Source organism: Callorhinus ursinus, unplaced genomic scaffold (assembly GCF_003265705.2).
Source record: "Callorhinus ursinus isolate GAN/ISIS: 27379988/994484 unplaced genomic scaffold, GSC_fseal_2.0 scaffold7, whole genome shotgun sequence".
Lineage (NCBI taxonomy): Eukaryota > Metazoa > Chordata > Mammalia > Carnivora > Otariidae > Callorhinus > Callorhinus ursinus.
This window is the reverse complement of record NW_027397069.1, coordinates 59,996,350-60,017,139: the sequence shown is the minus strand read 5'-3', so window position 1 is coordinate 60,017,139 and position 20,790 is coordinate 59,996,350. Positions and strand designations below refer to the sequence as shown.

Below are 20,790 nucleotides of genomic sequence, written 5' to 3'. Positions count from 1 at the left end.
CAGTGAGGGAAACAATCAACAAAACTAAAAGGCAACCTAGAGAGTGGGAGAAGATATTTGCACATGGCATATCTGATAAAGGATTTGTATCCAAAACATATAAAGAACTTACACACAAAACCCCAAAAATCCAATTAAAAATCGGCAGAAGATGAACAGACATTCCTCCAAAGAAGCCATCCACATGACCAAAAAGACATGAAAAGATACTCAACATCACTCTTCATCAGGGAAATGCAGATCAAACTAAAGGAGATATCACCTCACACCTGACAATATGGCTAAAATTAAGAAACAGCAAGCGTTGGAAAGAATGTGAAGAAAGAGGAACACTCTTGCACTTTTGGCAAGAATGCAAATTGGTACAGCCACTGTGGAAAACAGTATGAAGATTCCTGGAAAAGTTAAAAATATAACTTCTTTACTATCTAATAATTATACTACTGGATATTTACCCCCAAAATACAAAAACATTAATTCAAAGGGATACATGCACCCCAATGTTTATAGCAGCATTAATAATAGCCAAACTATAGAAGCCCCCCAAGGGTCCATCAATAGATGAATGGATAAAGAAGAGGTGGTATATATTATTCAGCCACACACAAAAAAAAAAAAAAAAAAAAAAAGATGTCTTGCCATTTGCAACAACATGGATGGAGCTGGAGAGTTTAATGCTAAGTGAAATAAGTCAGTCAATGACAGATATCATATGATTTCATTCATATGTGGAATTTAAGACACAAAACAGCAAAAGAAAGAAAGAGAGAAACCAAGAAACAGATTCTTAACTATAAAGAACAAACTGATGGTTACCTGAGGGGAGGGGGTGGGGGTGGTTTAATTAGGGGATGGGAATTAAGGAGAGCACTTGTTGTGATGAACACTGAATGATGCATGGAATTGTTGAATCACTATGTTATACATCTGAACCTAATATAACACTCTACGTTAATTGTACTGGAGTTAAAATTTTTAAAAATAAAGGAATAAATTAAAAAAATAAAGTTACAATTCATTATTATGGAATGGAGTTAATACAACTTAATTAAATTAGAGAGGAACTTTCACTTCTGGGAAAATGGAATAGTAGAAATCAGATTTACTCTCCTGATTGAAACAATTAAAAAAATATTCAGGGAATGATTTTCAAGACGCTGGGCATCAGGCAACAAACGACAGTGATGCCTGAGAGGCAGGATACAAATGAGGGAAGCTCTATGATTGTCTCAGCATTGTGGAGAGACTTTTTAGTCCATACTGTAGGGAGTAAGAATCCAGGTGGGGGGCACCTGGGTGGCTCAGTTGGTTAAGCAACTCCCTTCGCTCAGGTCAAGATCCCGCAGTCCCGGAATCAAGTCCCGCATCGGGCTCCCTGCTTGGCAGGGACTCTGCTTCTCCCTCTGACCCTATCCCCTCTTGTCCTCTGTCTCTCTCACTGTCTCTCTCAAATAAATAAATAAAATAAAATCCTAAAAAAAAAAAAGAATCCAGTTGGAATTCTGCTTACTGACAGAAGTGGTGAGATGGAGCTGAGTGTGAAGGGAGACCAAGAAGACTAGAGTTCACAGGACAGAGGCCCACGGAAGAGAGAGCTGCACATAGAGAGAACTCCTGAGACCTGCAGAAGTCCCCCTTGACTATTCAGCAGAGTGCTGATGAACACATGTATAGATGGAAACTAATAGAGGCCAGAGAAAGAACCGCCTGAAAGGATTAGAGGGGACAGAAACTCACACTCACACAGGGCCTGGAATAACTAACATCTGTTCCCACCAGCCAGATGGGAAAAATCTCATAATTCACTGGAAATTGGGAATAGTACTCAGGAGAGCCATACCTAAATAGCAGGGAGTAATTAGCTCCAGACAATACATAGATCCAGCCCGGCCTAACAAATCTTAAAAGCAAGAACCTAATGGATCACACTGTTTCATTAACTTAACTACATTCTAGAATAAAGTTCAAGAATATTCATAAGAGTGCAAGATATCCAGCACCCAACAAGGCAAAATTTACCATCTCTGGCAACCAATCAAAGATGGCCAGGCATGCAAAGAAACAGAGATATATGGTGGATAATGAGAAGAAAAATCAATCAATTGAATTGACTCAGAATTGGCACAATTGTTAGAATAGCAGAGGTTATTGAAAGATTTACTATAATTATATTCCATATGTTAAAAAAATTATGGAGAGACATGCAAGATATAAAAATGTCCAAATAAAAGTTTCTAGAGAGGAAAACTATGTCTGAAATGAAAAATGCAGAATGGGCTAGGGGTCAAATTATGTTCTAGAAAAAAAGGTTAGTGAATATGAAGACACAAAAATAGAAGCTTTCTAAAATGAAAGGCACACAGATAAAATAAGAATTAAAAAAATGAAGAAGCAATAGTGAGGTGTATTACAATTTAAGAGCAGCCTAATATATATGTAAAGAAGGGGACAGAACAAATCATTGATGGCTAAAAAAAGTCAGATTTGATAAAAATCCTAAACCCACAGGTCCAAGAAATGCAATACATCCTAGGAACAAGAAACATGAGAAAAACCACCCCAGTGCACATCATAATCAAAATTTTCAAAACCAGCGATAAAAAGAAAATTTTAAAGCAGTGATAGAGAAAAAAAGACATACAAAACAAATAAGAAACAAGACAAGCAAAAATATCAGTGAGATAACATCTTTAAAATAGTATAAATAAAAATTGTCAACCTAGAATTGCATATCCAGCAGATATTTTTCAAAACAAAGGAAATATAGTGATATTTTTCAGACCAAAAAATTTATTGCCAGCAGATTTGCACTAAAAGAAACACTAGGAAAAGAAAAATGGGTGTTATACACAAACAATGAATCATGGAACACTATATCAAAAACTAATGATGTATTCTATGGTGACTAACATAATAATAAAATAAAATTTAAATAAGGAAAAGAAAAATGATATCAGATCGAAATATAGATCTACCAAAGGGAGAAAGAGCCCAAGAAATAGTTACTACATGTGTAAATAGATAATATTTTTTATTATTTCAATTTCTTAAAAAGATAACTGACTTTTTAAACATATTTAGAAAGAAAATTAGAAAGTACTTTGAAGTGAATGAAAATTAAAATACATTAAAAAAATCCATGAGATACCACTAAGTAATACTTGGTGGAGGAATTTATACCACTAAACTCTGGTATTAGAAAGAAGAAAGTTCTTAAATCAATGACTTCAGCTTTCACCATAAGCAAAACTAGAAAATCAAGATCAAATTAAAATTAAATAAAGCAGAAGACAATAATAAAGAGTGAAAATCAATGAAATAGAAAATGGAAACACAGTGCAGAAAATCAATGAAACTAAAAGCATATTCTTTGAGAAAACCAAGAAAATTGATTGATGGCTAGCTAGAATGGTTAGGAAAAAGAGAAGAAAAATATTACAAAAATCAGGCAGGAGAGAAGTGACATCACTAGTTAAAGGATAATAATGGAATATTTTGAACAACATTATACCAATTTTAAATTTTAAAATTGTTTGAAATGAACAAGTTCCCTGAAAGATACAAAGTACCAAATCCCATTCAAAAGGAAATAGATAATCCAAACAGGCTGTATGTATTAAAAAAATTGAATTTGTATCCAAAAATCATTCTTCAAAGAAAATTCTAAGAGCAGATGTCTTCACTGGTGAATTCTACCAAACATTTAAGGAGGAATAAAATTATCAGTTCTACACAGACACTTTCTAAAAACCAAAGAGAATTCTTCCCAACTCATCTTGTGAAGCCTTCATTGCCATGATACCAAACTCAAAGAGATTGCAACATGATTGTCAATGTAGAAAAATGATGTAATCTATAAAAAGAAAATGATAGACAAGTATCTTTCATGAACATACGTGTAAAAATGCTTAACACAATTTCACAAACTGAGTATGTCATGACTAAGTGGAATTCATCCTAGAATGAATAAGATAAATGGGATGAGGATTTAATACTCAAAATTAAATCCATATAATTTACCATATTAACAAACTAAAAAAAGAAAACCCACATGATCATATAAAAAGGTACAGAAAAAGCATTTGGTAAAATCCAAAATTCATTCCTGATAAAAAGTTCTCAGCAAATTTGGAATAGCAAGTGTTTTCGTCAACCTGGTAATGGATGTCTATGATAAAACAGAAAACAATGCTGCTAACATCAAATTAAACATCATACTTAAAGTTAAAAGACTGGATGAATGTTTTCCCTTTAAGATCATGAAGAAGAATGGTCACTCTTGCCACTTCTATTTGACATTATACTACTATTCAATATCAACCAATGAAATTAGACAAGAAAGCGTCAAAGGCATCCAGATGGCAAAAGAAGTAAAGTTGTCTTCATTTGCATACAACATGATTGTCAATGTAGAAAATATGATGTAATCTATAAAAAGTTACTAGAATTAATACATGAGTTTAACAAGGTTGCTAAATACAAATCAACACACAGAAAATAAACCATGAGCAATTGAAATAAAATCAATGCCGTTGGTAAACCACAAAAATTAATTATTAAGTACTTATGGAGAATCTACAAAGGTGCAAGATCTGTACACCCAAAATAACAAAATATTGGTAATGCAACTAAGGAAGAACTATATAAACTGAGAGATGTATTTTGTTCATGGTTTGAAGACTCAGTATTACATATTTTAATTATCCTCAAATTGACCCATATATTCAATACAATCTCAATTCAAAGTTAAACAAATACCTTAATTTTTTGTAGAAATTGACAAGCTGATTTAAAAATTCATGTGTAAATGCAAATAACTTAAAATACCCAAATCAACTTTGAAAAAAGATGAGCAAAATTGACTAGCCCTACCTGATTTCGTGACATATTTAAAACTACACTAATCTCGTCAGTATGATGTTTCAATTAAGAGAGAGAAATAGATTAATAGAACAGAATAGAAAGAAGAGAAACAGAAATAAATTCATAAATATATGGAATTTTGACAAAGATGTAAAGGTATATCAACAGACATTAGTCTTTTTAGAGAATGGTGCTAGCATAATTGGCTATCTATAGGGGGGGAAAAAAAAAACTTTGATCCATACCTTGTACCATCAACAAAAATTAATTCAAAATGAATTATATACCTCAGTGTAAAACCTAAATCTAGTAGAGCTTCTAAAGGAACACAGATTAGAATTTTTTGTGAACTTTTGTTAAAAAAAGTTTTCTTAGATATGATACCAAAAGCATAATCCATAGAAGAAAAAAATGAATTCAACTTTGTTATCTTCAAAAAAAATGCTAAGAGAATGAAAAGATAAGCCACATACTGGGAGAAAAATATTTGCATCTTATATAGCTAGTAGATCTATATAAGCTGTATATATATATATGGAACTCTCAACACTTAATAAAAAACCAAACCAATTAAAAATCAGCAAAAGATTTGAACAGACACTTCACAGAATATATACAAATGTCAAATAAGCACATGAAAGGCATACATCAGGGAGATGCAAATTAAAACTACAATGAGATACCACTACACACCTAGTAGAATAGGTAAAATTAAAAAGATTGTCCATATCAAGTGTTGGCAAGAGAAACTGGAACTCCCATATACTTCTGGTGGGAATTTAAAATAGTAGAACTCCTTTGGAGTATTGTTGGGCAGTTTCCTAAAACGTTAATCATATACTTTCTGTGTGGTCCTATCATTCCACTCCTACATAGAATCCCAAAGAAAGGAAAGCCAAAGAAGGAGCCATGCACACTGTGTGATTCAATTTATATAAAAGTCTAGAAAATGCCATTATCTAGAGTGACAGAAAGTAGATCGTGGTTTCTTGGAGACTGTTAGGAAGGCTTATTTGAAACTGCAGTCTTAAGTTCAGTGTGCTCAAACCTATATGCCACTTAGGTAGAGGATGATTAGAAAGAGCTGAAATCAGGTAGTACAGAGTCAGCACAATTGTAAAAACAAATGTGTTTGCTCTTCCCCAAGTTTGTATTTGTTGAGTAATGAACATGAGGTAAATTGATTGATGGCCTGTTTTAAGATTACAAGGCAAAAAAAGTTACATAAACTAAGTGAGCCTCAATTTTTTCCTATAAAACTGGAGATAATAAAAGTTCAGAATTTTTAAAGGATTAAATATTGCATGTAAAAGCACATACTACTCTGCCTCTTCAATTTATAGAAAGTGTTTGAGTAGGATTTATTTATATTATTTATTTGTCTACTTTTAAATTCTTATTTGGGGGTTTAAAATTATTTTTTATTTTCATATATTTTAAATCTTGTTTTTTTATTTGTATTATTGTCTTTATCTTTTATTAATAATTCTTTAAATTTTATCTTTAAATATATTTACTTGTGTCATTTGAAAGACTCTGTTCTTTACCAGAGAGTTATGCTAGATTTTTGTATGTGTACTATCCAAAACTGATTCCTTTTTTCTCCTTTGGTTCAATTAAAAAAAAAAAAGGCAGGGCATTAAAGTTAGCAGTCTTTATAAAGACTTTAACCTCATTCCTATTGTCCTGAACTACTATATTCAAAGTCCAACTCATCATCAAATGAAAACCCTGAAGGGTGCTAAATGTATAAGCCGACCTACTATTTGTTCTATGTAATTATCTTGGGATCTTCTAGAGGATCATGAACAACATGCTGTCTGGAATAGTTATCTTTGTTGATGATGGTTTAGTATATTCTACCAGTACCACCTTATATAACCACCTCCTCTGAATCACTTTGAGATGATAATGGCCACACTCTGTCCAGTTGAGATTGAAGTTCTAAATGCTCTAGATGAGTACTGAGCTGCTAGGGCATTTTGCTTCCTAGCAAGGGCTTTAAATGCTATACATAAATCACACCACTGTTCCAGACTAGAAAGCATTCTGGAAAACCAAGGCTATTGAGCACTTCCTCAGTAAGAGTCGCTGCCAGAATTTTCTATTTTACTTCCTCATCCCAACTGCATCTTAAAGACCCAATGCTTTCACCTACTCAAAAAAATTTCCAAAAAAAAAAAAAAATTTCCAGATCCTTTAGTGGTACTTTAGTACCGAATCTCCAATCCAAGCTGGACATCTCTGATCCAGACTGGTATTTTCAGTTTGGCCTTCCTCAGTTTTATAATAAACAGTTTTATTACACAGTCACCACTCAGCTTCTCATCAGTATGGATTCTGTTCCCTGATTGCTTTTATTTCAACTAGACCAAGTGAGGATGATACTTGCTGAGATCTGACTAGATCAACTGATCTCTTTACCATTCTCTGCAAACAAATATTTTTCTTCCCCTCTTTTGCTATACAATGGACACTCACATTACTTCACTCTTAGTTAAGGGCATCTCTGGGGCTTTCCCTATCTCTAGCAAAAGCCTAGGAAAAATTGATTGCTGTATTGGTGTTTGTGTAGTACTTTTTATTCTTCTACTATAGCTCATGGTACATTGTGAATTATTGGTGATTTGTCTCTTTACTCTTTGAGAACCTTAACTGATTCATGTTTTGGATCTTCACAATCTAGCATGGTTCTAGGGTTATATTAGGCACTCAGTTGAGGCTTAATGATTGCTTCATTGTGTAATGATTCTTTATATAACAGATAGTTTTAAAAATTCAAGAAACACTAAATTCATTCAATTCCCTTTAATGAGTATTTGTTATAAAAAAGAGGTATAAAGTTCTGTTCCCAAGTCCAAACCACTTATTAATTTAAACCTTGAGTTTTCTGAACTACCCAATTTAAAGTACAGTATAAACAGTAATTCTGTTTATAACTGAAAAAAAATGTTTTATTGAAATGTTTGAGATAAAAATATGTATTGCAAAAAGCATATGACAAACATTTCAAGAGTACAAAATTGGTTGTAGAAATAGCATAATTTACTGGTAAACCCACATTGTATTAGAAATGTGCAAAGCCTTTTGAAGTAAACATTTTGTTATTTTTTAATAATGAGCACCCATTTTTATAACTTAGCTTCCCATGGAGAGGTACCTGCTTGCATACATTTTATCTATCTCTTAGATTCAAGGCTCAATCTTCTCAATGGAATGTGAGATTTAAGTTGTAATAAACGCATTGACAAGAATTTTTCTTGATGGATTCCAAAGTTAGCCAGAATTTTTAATGTCAAGATGTAAAAACCTGTATGTAAGGTGTTCTATTTCCTTCAGTTCCTATCCCACAGGAGACTAACCCCACAATTTCATTCAGAGAAAAAAAAGATGAAATTTGTATTCAGAAGTGTTCAATGCTTTTTTGTGCTGGTTGTTCATTTCCTGAAGTCAATGTGGCTCTTGTTATTTTCCTTTAAGATCAGGTTATTCATTTAGGGTTGTATAAACTTTGTTGTCTGGTTACTGGATTTTCACTGAGAACGACCTTCTCTTGATCGTCTTCTAGATCCTGATAGGAAGAAGGGAGAACACATAGATTGTAAATGTGATGAAACTTTAGAATTTAATAATGTGATATTCTGTGCATGACTATATCTATAAAGACCATCATTTCTTATTGTAATAAACATTAGATTATGTTTTCTTGGTCATATCCTCTGTTTATGATGATGAAATTAAGGTTATCTTTTGATCAAAAGTATATGAAAATAATAATTTAAAATTTGAGGATTGTAGTTCTTTTGAAAATCTGGATGGATTAGGATGCTTAGAAGAAATCCCTGATAAAACCTTCAGTTAGAAATTATCTATGCACATATCAGATAAAGGGCTAGTATCCAAAATCTATAAAGAACTTATCAAACTCAACACCCAAAGAACAAATAATCCAATCAAGAAATGGGCAGAAGACATGAACAGACATTTTTCCAAAGAAGACATCAAATGGCCAACAGACACATGAAAAAGTGCTCAACATCACTTGGCGTCAGGGAAATTCAAATCAAAACCTCAATGAGATACCACCTCACACCAGTCAGAATGGCTAAAATTAACAAGTCAGGAAACGACAGATGTTGGCGGGGATGTGGAGAAAGGGGAACCCTCCTACACTGTTGGTGGGAATGCAAGCTGGTGCAACCACTCTGGAAAACAGTATGGAGGTTCCTCAAAAAGTTAAAAATAGCGCTACCCTACGACTCAGCAATTGCACTACTGGGTATTTACCACAAAGATACAAATGTAGGGACACGAAGGGGTATGTGCACCCCAATGTTTATAGCAGCAATGTCCACAACAGCCAAACTGTGGAAAGAGCCAAAATGTCCATCGACAGATGAATGGATAAAGAAGAAGTGGTATATATACACAATGGAATATTATGCAGCCATCAAAAGGAATGAGATCTTGCCATTTGCAATGACGTGGATGGAACTGGAGGGTGTTATGCTGAGTGAAATAAGTCAATCAGAGAAAGACACGTATCATATGACTTCACTGATATGAGGAATTCTTAATCTCAGGAAACAAACTGAGGGTTGCTGGAGTGGTGGGGGGTGGGAGGGATGGGGTGGCTGGGCGGTAGACATTGGGGAGGGTATGTGCTATGGTGAGCGCTGTGAATTGTGCAAGACTGTTGAATCACAGATCTGTACTTCTGAAACAAATAATGCAATATATGTTAAGAGAAAAAAAAGGAGAAGATAGCAGGAGGGGAAGAATGAAGGGGAGTAAATCAGAAGGGGAGACAAACCATGAGAGACAATGGACTCTGAAAAAGAAACTGAGGGTTCTAGAGGGGAGGGGGTGGGGGGATGGGTTAGCCTGGTGATGGGTATTAAAGAGGGCACGTTCTGCGTGGAGCACTGGGTGTTATGCACGAACAATGAATCATGGAACACTACATCAAAAACTAATGATGTAATGTATGGTGATTAACATAACAATAAAAAAATAAAAAAAGAAATTATCTATGCAATTGATTTTTTATTTCAAATGTCTATATTAGATTGGCTTAAAATCAGATATACCTATAATGCATATATAAGCCTTGCAATTTTTTGACTATTAATATGTAATTATTTAAAAAATTCCAAACTTGTAATTTATTCTAATTTCTATACAGAAAATCTTTGATTATGTAATGTACCCAAATGCAAGGTAACCTAAGTGAAAGATTAGAAAATGCACATAAGTATGGTTATGAAGAAAATTATAGTGCATGAGTGATACATACATGTGTATAATCTACATGTTGTATCAAAATTTTGTACAAAGTTATACTAATAACTATATGTGTACAGTTTTTAATTTACTTATGTTTCAAACTGTAGCCTGATCTCAAATAATAACATTTTTAGAGAGTTCAGGTAGCAACCAAATTTTTCTTGGCTCATAGTGACAGATTTCTTTTCAACTTAACTCTACTTGAGTCTATCTCAGTGCTTCCAAAAATCTAGCAGTTTATGTGAGTATAATTGCCTTTCCTTTAACATTTGTTATCCTTAGATTTTACTAACAGTGCAGAGAATGAATAATCTATTTTCTGATTTTTATCATCAAAATACTTTGACTCAAATTTGCTAACTTTTCTCCCTAAAAGACAGCAAAGTCCAATAAAATATATTAAAACCCTATTCTTTGACTTATCTTAACATAACAAAACATGTGTCCCATATGCACATTACTATCAATACATTTACCTTGAACTCTTTTGTTGGCTTGTATCTTCCTCACAGGTGTGTCTAAAATTAAATAGTTGTAGTTAGAAATACTTGAAATTATGGCAAATATCAGACAAGAGACCGTAAGTAAAGAAAAGTAAAAAGTTTTAAAATAAGCATCACTTAAACATGTAGATTTTCTTTTGAAACAGCGAGACTTTTTCATTGGCCAAAGACAGACATTTGTTTTCCACATATCATAATGAATGCTCACTATTTGCAAAACATTGTTTCATTATGGCATTTGGAGCCTCATATAATGTATCATTTTTGCATAGAGTAAGTGACTTACATGATGTTTTCACCTGTTTTACAAAAAGCATTGCTTTATGATGAAGGGATATTTAACATTATATAAAGTTTAGCAGAAGTATCTTCTCAGAGAGCTCCAGTCGTTTATCCAGTCATTCCTATTTGTGATGTATCAGAATTCTGCCTCTGTAAAATTCTCCTTGTAAATTAATTCATAATTACCTTATAGAACATGAGGACAACAAATAGCATTGTCCTAGTAACTCTAGAAATATAATATTATGCAATTCAGGAAATGTGTGTCAACATACTCGCAAATTTAATTCTAATCCTACAAGACCATTTATAATATTAACTAGTTAAAAATAATAAAAGCTTTCATATTTAAGAATTTCAAGTGTTTCATAACTATGCAGTATTTTGTTATAGTTACAAAATATTTTCCAATTCTTTGTTTTTCTTTTTCTTTAACTCATCAGCAAGACCTAATTCACATTGTCACTCTGCTATCGGATGCTTAAGATCAAAGTGTAAATATGGTTCCTACAGTGACTTCATTTTTCTGCTTACCTTTAAAAATTTTTTTCTCTGAATTTTGACTTCTTGCTTTTATATATTATCTATGCCCAATAATCAAGTCAAAATTTTTCTATTATATATATTTTTTCAATTCTCTGAAATTCCGTTAAAAAGTAAAGCAAGAAACTACCACCAACAGTATATTGGCTGTATGTCACCTAGAAACATTTTTAAAATGTTTAAATAAGTTTGTTTCTATGTGGCACATTTCCAACATGTTTTTTCCCACAAAATATAAGATGTATAACCATTTATAATTTCTTGTTAATACTATAATACAGAACTGTAGAAAACCTCATTACATTGGATAATAGGGGAAAGTTTGAGATAGGATTATTATGGAATATGCTCCAATTGATATATTTTCTTGAAAATCAGGTTTATTTGGTAACAGAATAATGGCTTATAAAATACAGCCAAGAAAAGATGGATTCAATCTTTAAGTGACTAAGACCATTGTTTATAATGGACTTAATTAAACTCCAAATAACAGTTATTATATAATTTAAAACAAGGTCACAGAAGTATTTACAACATTACATTTCAAAACAAGCACTTACATTCAGATTTTGTTTCATACACTTGTCAGCATCCAATTAATGAACACCCAATTAAGTAATTTGTTAATTTATTACTATTTTGCTATGGTACTAGTAAAATAAGAATTATTAATTGTGGCAAAAAAAATCTTTAGAAGAAAGCCTGAATAAAGTGCAGAAAGTCAGATTTGTTCCCAGTGGCTGGCTCTCTGCTATCTCAAAATGAATGAGAGTTGTATCAAGTCATGCTTCAAGAAACAAAATGTGGGAAGATAAACCAGTCATATGAATGATCCCACACAAATGCCCTTCTCTACCATGATTCATGATATATGCAAAGTGCTTCAGCCCAATTATTTATAAAACTTTTGCATATTTATATGGCTATGGCTCTCAGAAATTTAAATTAGGTGTAAAATACTACTTTCTTAAGTTTATATTAATAAGTTTATTATGTAAATATAATTGGCCATGATACTGATAATAGTTAACATTACTGGGAGCTTGTATTTGTCGAGCATTATTCCAAGCGCTTTCCATACATTAACTCATTAAGACATAAGTAACATTATTATCCTCATTTTCAGAAGAAGAAACCAAAGCAAAAAAAGAATCAACTTACTTAAGTAGTTTGAGTTGGAGCCCAGATCAAAAGCCAGACCTATAAGCTGATCCCTATTCTCTACACAGGATTTACATTTTGTATTGGCAGATTTGTCAAAATCATCCAAAATGACATCTTTATTCCTTTCTCTATAGGTTGATATTTTCCCTTAATTACTTTAGCAGTTTCAGTAAATGTAACTTTACCTAAGCATGAAATTTTATGCATTTCATAAGAACATTTTTTGAGGTAAGGGCTCTGAAGCACTTCAGTGATAAACCACAATATTGGTACCAAAAGGACCACTTAGCCATGTTACTAGTCATGACTAAAATAATTGAGGAATACACTCAATTCATCAGAATGTACTATATGTACCACTATGAACAGTCTAGATTGAAAACTCCAAACTTTTGAGATGAAGACTGTAGTTGGGATAGAGATCACCTTTCTATATTCTGAAGGAACGAAGGCCAGTCTTGCATGATGTAATCTTTACTCACAGCAGCTTCTTTGTAAATAGGTATCTCAGGATCTAGACACTTGTAACTCAGTGATGACCCATTGATTTTACAGGGGTAGGAAAAAACCTACCATGTCCAATTAGTGTTCAGTAACTATACTGAACTATACTAGCTATATATGAGTTATACTAGTAACTAGACTGCTTATATTGTCTTTACTATGTGAAAAAAACCTTGGAAATGTTCTGATAAAAACTTAGGATGTGGCATTGTAGAAATTAATGCTTTATAGACATGTAGAGAAACCAGATATTGGGAACTAAAGGAATCCACCCTCTGGGATAAAAGAAAACAGGAGTTAAAGAAAGATTTCATTAACTAAAATTAAAATATCATATTCTTGTAGCAGATATATTTTCTTTTGCCTGAAGTTATTGTTATGTACTTAGTTCCTTGTTTATAATCAACTTGTTAAGCGGGGCTTATTAAAGGAGAAGAAAACAAACTTACCTGAAGTTTAAGCCTAAATAAAGTAAAGCAATATATATACAGGTAGAGCTACTAAATGATTCATTCTCTAGAAAGCACTGCCATTCTACAAAGCTGCTTACTATGGTAAGGACTTAAAAAAAAAGAATTCAATTTAATCTTCATAATCTCTTCCCCTCTTCCCTCAAATCCCTGTTTTCCTAGCAGACAGTTAAACATTTGTGGGTAGATGGTGAATTCTGTGTGAGATAATACAGAAAACCTTGGTTCTTTTATGGCTTTGGCTTTGCCGCACACTCCCTGCTGTCTGAAATGAAATCTTGTATTTTTCAGACACATATTTTTCTATTGAGGGGTAATTCAATCATTGGGTCAATTTATTTTTACTATTGCTGAACAGTCTCAACACTATATAAAGAGATTTTTACCTAGGTTAAAATAAAGAATAAAGAAACAATTGCCTATAATATGTATGGTTCCAAGAGAATTTACATCTTCTTGAACAGAGGGATACAAATTTAAGCAGAAAAGCCATCTTGGATGATATTTTGGATAAATACCAAACTGTAGTTGTGTCTCTCAACTCATAGTATATTTCAGGAAGCATATTTGATTTTTCTGAATAATTTAAATGCTTGTTTCTCTGAAGCAAGTTGTCGTCTAAATACTTTTGTTGTTAGTAAAATGAACTAAAAGTTCATTTATTCAAATGCCAATTACCCAAATTATATTTTATTAGCATTTACTGTTTCTTCAAATAATTATCATTTAGAGTTTGTGTAAGATTTTGAATTCTTTTTTTTTCTCCTTTGCTTTTAAAAGTAGGTCTTTTTAATGCCATAGACAGAGAACATTCCATACTTTAAAGATTAATTTCATATGCAAAATAATTTCCATCTCCAGTTATAGATTATCATTCAAACTGTTAGAAAAAACAAATATCCATTCTCAGGAATGTAGTTTGGAAAAGAAAATTACTAAATGCACTATTTTTTTTTGCTAGATGTATGCACTTTAAAAAATCCATAAACATGCCTTTTATTATTGTTCTGGGGGCAGTGAATACATTTTTCTAATATAATATGTCAGTTTGGGCTTCTTTAAACAACTACCAATTTAAAAAGTATTCCCCTGTCAGATACTTAAAATATCCTTGATTATCTGTATCAAAGAAAAAAAAATATTCATTGCTCCCCAAGTTTTATATCATAGAACTTTTTAAAGACTGTTTAAATTAGTAATCATTTCTTCATTATTATTACTTAAACTACTATTGAACCAATCAATCTCTTAAGACAACACACCATGTTGTCTTTTTCTAACCTTATTAAAAGAAAAACCTGAATGCTCAGTCTTTAAAAAGTTGAAGAACTCAGTCTCCAGAACCTGTTAAGTGGGTTAGTCGTTTCCCTTTTACTAACCTCCCTGAAGCAGTCTTTTAATTTCTTCATCTTCAAATAAATGATCATCACCACCTTCAATGAATTTGGTGACCTTGGTGACCTCTGAGAGGATACATGTTTATAGCAGAAATTGGTTTACGTAATAAAAACACAGGACACTTGATGTGATATATAATGGCATCTGGCTAACAATGAATTCCAGACCAACACTTGATCTTTCTCTAGTTTTGGTGCTGTTTCGATAAGCCAATTTTCTAAAGCTATTGAACAATATATAACAAATATATTAACAAAACAATCAACATGACTGTCATTTGAGTTTCATTCTTTATCTTTGAACATTTTTCATATGTTGGCATGGAATTTGAACAAAAGAATGAGATAGAGTAGAAAATATGTAAAAGGCCTCAAAGACTATTTTAGACTTTGAAACAGATAGCTTAAGTAAAGTCACATTCTTATGTTTCTAGACATGCTGACCTTCTTGCAACAATTTCTTCAGAGTTTCTTCTGTTTCTCCACCACCAGTAGAAATCCTAGTATATTTTATTTCAGGACCTGAAAGAAAGACAATTTTTTTAAAAAAGGTCTAAAACTGTGGTAAGCAAACTTCCACTCTAAAGGGCCAGATAGTATTTTAGACTTTATAGGCCATATGACTTGTGTTGCAGTGATTCAAATAGTCACTCTAGGGTAAAACAGTTATAGACATTATATGAAGGGATGGTCACACTGGGTTCCAATAGAACTTTATATAAGTGGGTGGTACAGGCCATAGTTGCTGACTGCTCATTTAAACAAATACTTGCAAAATAGCTGAATTCAGAATTTTAGACTAATTCATTGGTGGGAGACTGACACAGAGGTTTACTTAAATTAGAGATCAGTTGTCTTATACAAACTTGTATATATTTTGGTATGTAGATGTGTAGACCTTAGGCTAAACAGAAAATCAAAGGAGGGAATGGTTTTTCTTCTAGGATTTATTAATTCATTAATACATAGCTAAGTGAAAATATTATATAACATGTATGAATCTGCATAGTAAAAACACATGCTTATAGATTTGTCCACAGATTCCAATTCAGGGAAAAACATAGATTGCATATTTAAGAATAATATTATTTCTGCCAAAAAGAAATAACTTTAGTAACCACCATGAAAATGACTTAGTCAATTTCTCTCATGATTCTTATAGAGAGAGCTATTTTAAGATTTACCATGGTTTTACCTTTATAATTCAGGCATAGTGCCATATATGGAATCAAAGTTTACCTGTAATGATTCGTTCTTCCCTTGTCTCTTTTTCAGTTATTTCCACAGGCACTCCATCAATGATTTTAGTGTATTTTTTAATAATTGGCTCTAAAAGTAGAGGGAGAAAAACACATTTGATGTAGCCCTTTATGGATACATAAGCTAGACATTTTAATGATTAAATATAGTTCTCAAAGCAATATGGCTTAGAATTCAATCCTAATCATTTTGGGGACATATCTCAAACAGAGTCAGATCAACAAATGTCTAAATGGTAGAGTTATGTCCTGGATCTTGGGTGAGGGAGACAGCCAGCTGGCAAGTTAACTCTCCGTGTCTTACTGCCATACTTGTTTTCTGACCGCAGAATGAGTATTTAGTGAGAATCCAGGGAATTCTTCATCATTAGAGTGGGAGCCCTATATTCAGTCTCAGCAGTGATTTTTAGTCAATCTTAACACAATGGCCATTGTTTTCTTCTAAATCCAATAGATTACTTTGTATTGACATTATTATTCTACTTCATAATCATCACTGACGTATGCACAGTAATGATGGTTTTGTTGGACCTGGTGACTTAATGGGTAAATTAATTCCAAGTAGTTAAATTACTCTAACTTCATTAAAGGTAAATTGTATTTTATTTCACTGGAAAAAAATTAAAAAAACCAAAAACCACAACACCTAACAGGAAGAGCCCGTGAAACGAATATTCCCACAATTTATATAAAACAAAAGCCAACAGAAAACATCAGATGTTCAATATATTTAACCAACACTGTTTCAAAATAATCACAGTGATCCTAACTAGGCTTTAGGAAATACATATAACGCACCTCCATGGATCACTTCAGTTACTGTTTCACCTTCTTTAATCAGTCTGAACTCAGGTTCACCTTCAATTTTGACCTTTGTCATTGTGGGTCCTGAGGCATTGTTTTAGGAGACAAATTATCATGTTAAAGTAGTTCTTTAACTTTAGCAGAACAGGAAATTTATTTTGACATTTGCTGTTATTCAAACGTCAAAGTGGTTTCAGGCTTTATGAAATCAGTTTTAAACATTTCCCATTGTCTTCAAATTAGGCAGTATTTATGAGAACAAATGACTCAGTCTACTGGGGTGCTGCTAAAATTAACTTTCATCTGTTTTAGCATTTAGCATAAGTCCATCCATTTATTTGTAGTCATAAAGTAGGATCACACAAGGTATTATGTACTTTATGAATCATACAGTATGTACGAAAATGAGTTGCTCTAATGATAACTAGTGTAGATCTTACTTGACTATACTGGTATCATCAATTACTCTTTCCTTATTAAATTTAATTTAATTTTTAATTACTCAGTATTGTCCACTTTTTATCAAATGGGCATAAGACTGAACATTAAAAGATCTCAACTTTATGCCTATAAAGACACTGAATTTCAGATTTTATAGGAAAATGGATTTGAGTATTTACCTTATATATGAAAATGATGCAAAAATTTACTAATTAATAATAAAATAGTCCTTCAAATGCAAGAGTTAAACAAGTGTTGCATTTGACGTACAAAATGATTTCACTCCCAGAGAAAATCATTTTGAATGTTAGAAAGCTGATTACTACATTAGTCAACCAAGACTATTTCATAGAGAAGAAAAGTAAAGTTCAGTACATTTAACTCATACCTTAACACCCTTCAACAGTTGAATATCACTATATTTGCTTATCTTTGAGAGGATTTATTTGCTTGTCCAGAAATTGTTAATGTACACCATTACCCAGAATTAGTCTAAAACAATCTAAAATAGTGAAAACAATTGTTCTTTCAAATAAGGAGTGCTTCATACCATAATATTTGATCTACGGGATCAAGGGATATTGAGTATCAAATGCAAGGCCAGGTTGTTAAGGTTTAGAAATTTCAAAAGGAAAATACCCTTAAGGAGTTTAAGAACAAGAAATGAGTTAATAAAATATCCAAATCGACGTTTCTTTGGAAGAGCCTAAACTGAAATTTCAGAAATACCCTCTATCCTTATGCTTTATGAAGGCAGTTTTTATCAAATCTCTTTTTCATATTTACTCCCTGCACCTAGGAGAGTGCCCAGCACAATAAGATGCTCATTTGTTGAAATGAATTTCAGTTGATTAATTCTTAATTCTATAATCTGGTTAAGGTTAACCTTTTATAAGAAATATCTTAAAATTGTGTTTTGGAGTCTAACACATTTAGAGGGAATTCAAGAATCATCAATGGACCTGCAAAAGCTCAATGAGAAGGAAAAACCAGTAGCAAACTTAAAGCTGGACAATTGTAAATGGCTGCCACAATAATTATTTGTTTCCTTCAGGATGTTACACAGAAGTAAAACTTCTGAATTTTTGAACTGAAAGTTTTTAACACATAAGTGACATGACCCCATTTTTCATCCTTGTTCCCTTTATAGGCAGAATCCAGGTAGATTTGATGCTTCACTGTGTTCCTAATTGAAGAAAGATTAATACAGTAGATTCCCACTGACAAAGATTGGGAAGATAAATGGGCTGAATGAAGAAGCTTGAAAGAAAAGGTAGGAATCTTTGAAAACAAGAATAGCACATGTGAATGATTTTGATTATAGAAGCTGTGTACAAGTGATTATACAAAATTTTAGGGGATCTAATTTTAAAAACAGTACAAGAATGTTAAAATCAAGTGTATTACCAAGGATCATTTGATCATTTTTTATTAAAATGATCAAAAAGCATTTTGTCAACAAAACATTTCTATGATTTAATTTCTTAAGACACCAAATTCTCATCCAAATATAAAAGTAATCCAATGGCCGTAGGTAGAGTATTTTTTTTAATAAGCACAGATTTCAAAGACTACATCAATTTTAGGTCTCAAGAAGAAATAAAAATATGAATAACTAATTAGCTAGGAAATAAACTTTTGCATACAAGTTTCCAATATCTAAATGTAAATCATGGCTTGCCTATAAAGGAATAGATAAAAATATTCAAGAAATCGCCATCTCACTTCAGAGAATGAGAAGAAATATAAAAATAAAAAAATTAAAATAAGTTTTTTTGAGATTCAACTGAAAACATGATTTTTTTCCTTTTTTGGAAGACCATTTTTATCCTTCTTACAGAATAAAGAAGAAAGCTTAGTGTTTTCTTTGTGGCAAGTCACCCCATTAAGATGCTTAGACATAAAAACAAATCATTCTTAAGGTCTGACCCTTGGTAATAATTAAAATACATGAAATGAAGGTGGCATCAAAGATGTTGGATGGAGTTGGCTAACGTAGTCAGTAAAGGTAGAAGATCAGGATCGCAATTAAGAATTCTAAGGTTTGACTCACTGCACCAGCTACTTATTCCCTCTTCTGTTTCTGGTGGTCTAATTTAAAAATATATCACATGTGGTTGTAATTTTAAAAGCTTTCATCGATGTATAGCTTCAATGCTCTCTTAGGTTGTTGAATGAAAAATGCCTGTACTTTTTGGAAGAGTTTCTTAAACAAGACATCATGTGGGGAGATTGGAGATAAACCTACAAAAAAATACTCTGAAGGAGTCAACTGCAGAAAAAAAAAAAAAACTCAGGATTTGTTTGTTTGTTTACTTATTTTTTTAATCTGGGTACTAGTGCTAATGCAATGGCCAATTAGGTTCAAATGAAATCAAGTACAAGCAAATGTACTGAAATATTAGGAATGCACCATCTACTCTGCTAAATAATTTGCATTCCGCATTCTACAATTACATGAGCATGCCATTGATATAGAAATATTTAGCATGTTAGTTTCAAAAAGAATGTAGATACATTCATAGAAATCAGTCTATTATTTGGAATTTTTTTCACAATAAAAGGAACCATGATTTTTACCTTCAGTTTTGATAATAGGCTGAAGACTGCCTTCAATCACTTTAATTTTTGGTTCCACAACTTTGGTTATAATTTTAGTTGCTGAAAGTATAGAAAGTGGAACATAAATGACGTTTACATAAAAACAACCTGAACAAAGTTGTCCTCTTTTTTTTTTTAATTTTTGTTAGGTACTGAGGTATAAGTTGTGGTAATATGTTCAGGCAGTCAGATACAGGAAATATTCATGGTACATTATCTATTTGTCTTCTCATGTCCAGTTGGTGTACTCTGAAGTCCAGTGACTTGGGTTTGTTCCAGTGAAATATATACACACTAAGTAAGGAATGCTATCTAGAAATCTGTAATTTTGAACTGCACCACTAAAGCTCTTTACCTTCTTTTGTACTTCTTGAAAATATTGGCTGCATAGCAACAGAAGACAAACATGATTAATTTCATGCAATTCATAATATCTTAAATTGCATTGTTGGATTCTTTTTCAAAAGAAAAAATTGAAAGACAAAGACAAAATATTTTTTCATGCATCTAATAACAGTGATATAGAAAGGAAAATATGAAAAATAGTTCAGAAAAATTAAAAGTAAAAATAAATTTCAGCCAGCCAACTATGAGCTCTATGCAACAAACATGATATGATCAGTATTTAAGTTATTGGCTAAAATGTCTTTAATTTTCAGCTTTAATATCATGA

The 20,790-nt window shown here is 32.2% G+C and overlaps 1 protein-coding gene across 7 annotated transcripts in view; it reads right to left on the bottom strand.

Moving 5' to 3' along the window:
• Positions 1 to 7,665: 7,665 nt before the first annotated feature.
• POSTN (periostin) overlaps positions 7,666 to 20,790 on the bottom strand; it is a 34,598-nt gene continuing 21,473 nt past the window's right edge. The window contains exons 17-23 of one of the 7 annotated variants that reach the window (XM_025875036.2): positions 20,097 to 20,177; positions 17,070 to 17,159; positions 16,252 to 16,341; positions 15,457 to 15,534; positions 14,995 to 15,078; positions 10,626 to 10,667; positions 7,666 to 8,434 (exon numbers count right to left, since the gene is read on the bottom strand). In XM_025875036.2, coding sequence (XP_025730821.1) covers positions 8,397 to 8,434; positions 10,626 to 10,667; positions 14,995 to 15,078; positions 15,457 to 15,534; positions 16,252 to 16,341; positions 17,070 to 17,159; positions 20,097 to 20,177 — 503 coding nt within the window. In that variant the 3' untranslated portion in view covers positions 7,666 to 8,396. The remainder of the gene's footprint in view (positions 8,435 to 10,625; positions 10,668 to 14,994; positions 15,079 to 15,456; positions 15,535 to 16,251; positions 16,342 to 17,069; positions 17,160 to 20,096; positions 20,178 to 20,790) is intronic. The other 6 variants (XM_025875038.2, XM_073894642.1, XM_025875037.2 and 3 more) reach the window with 6 other exon arrangements.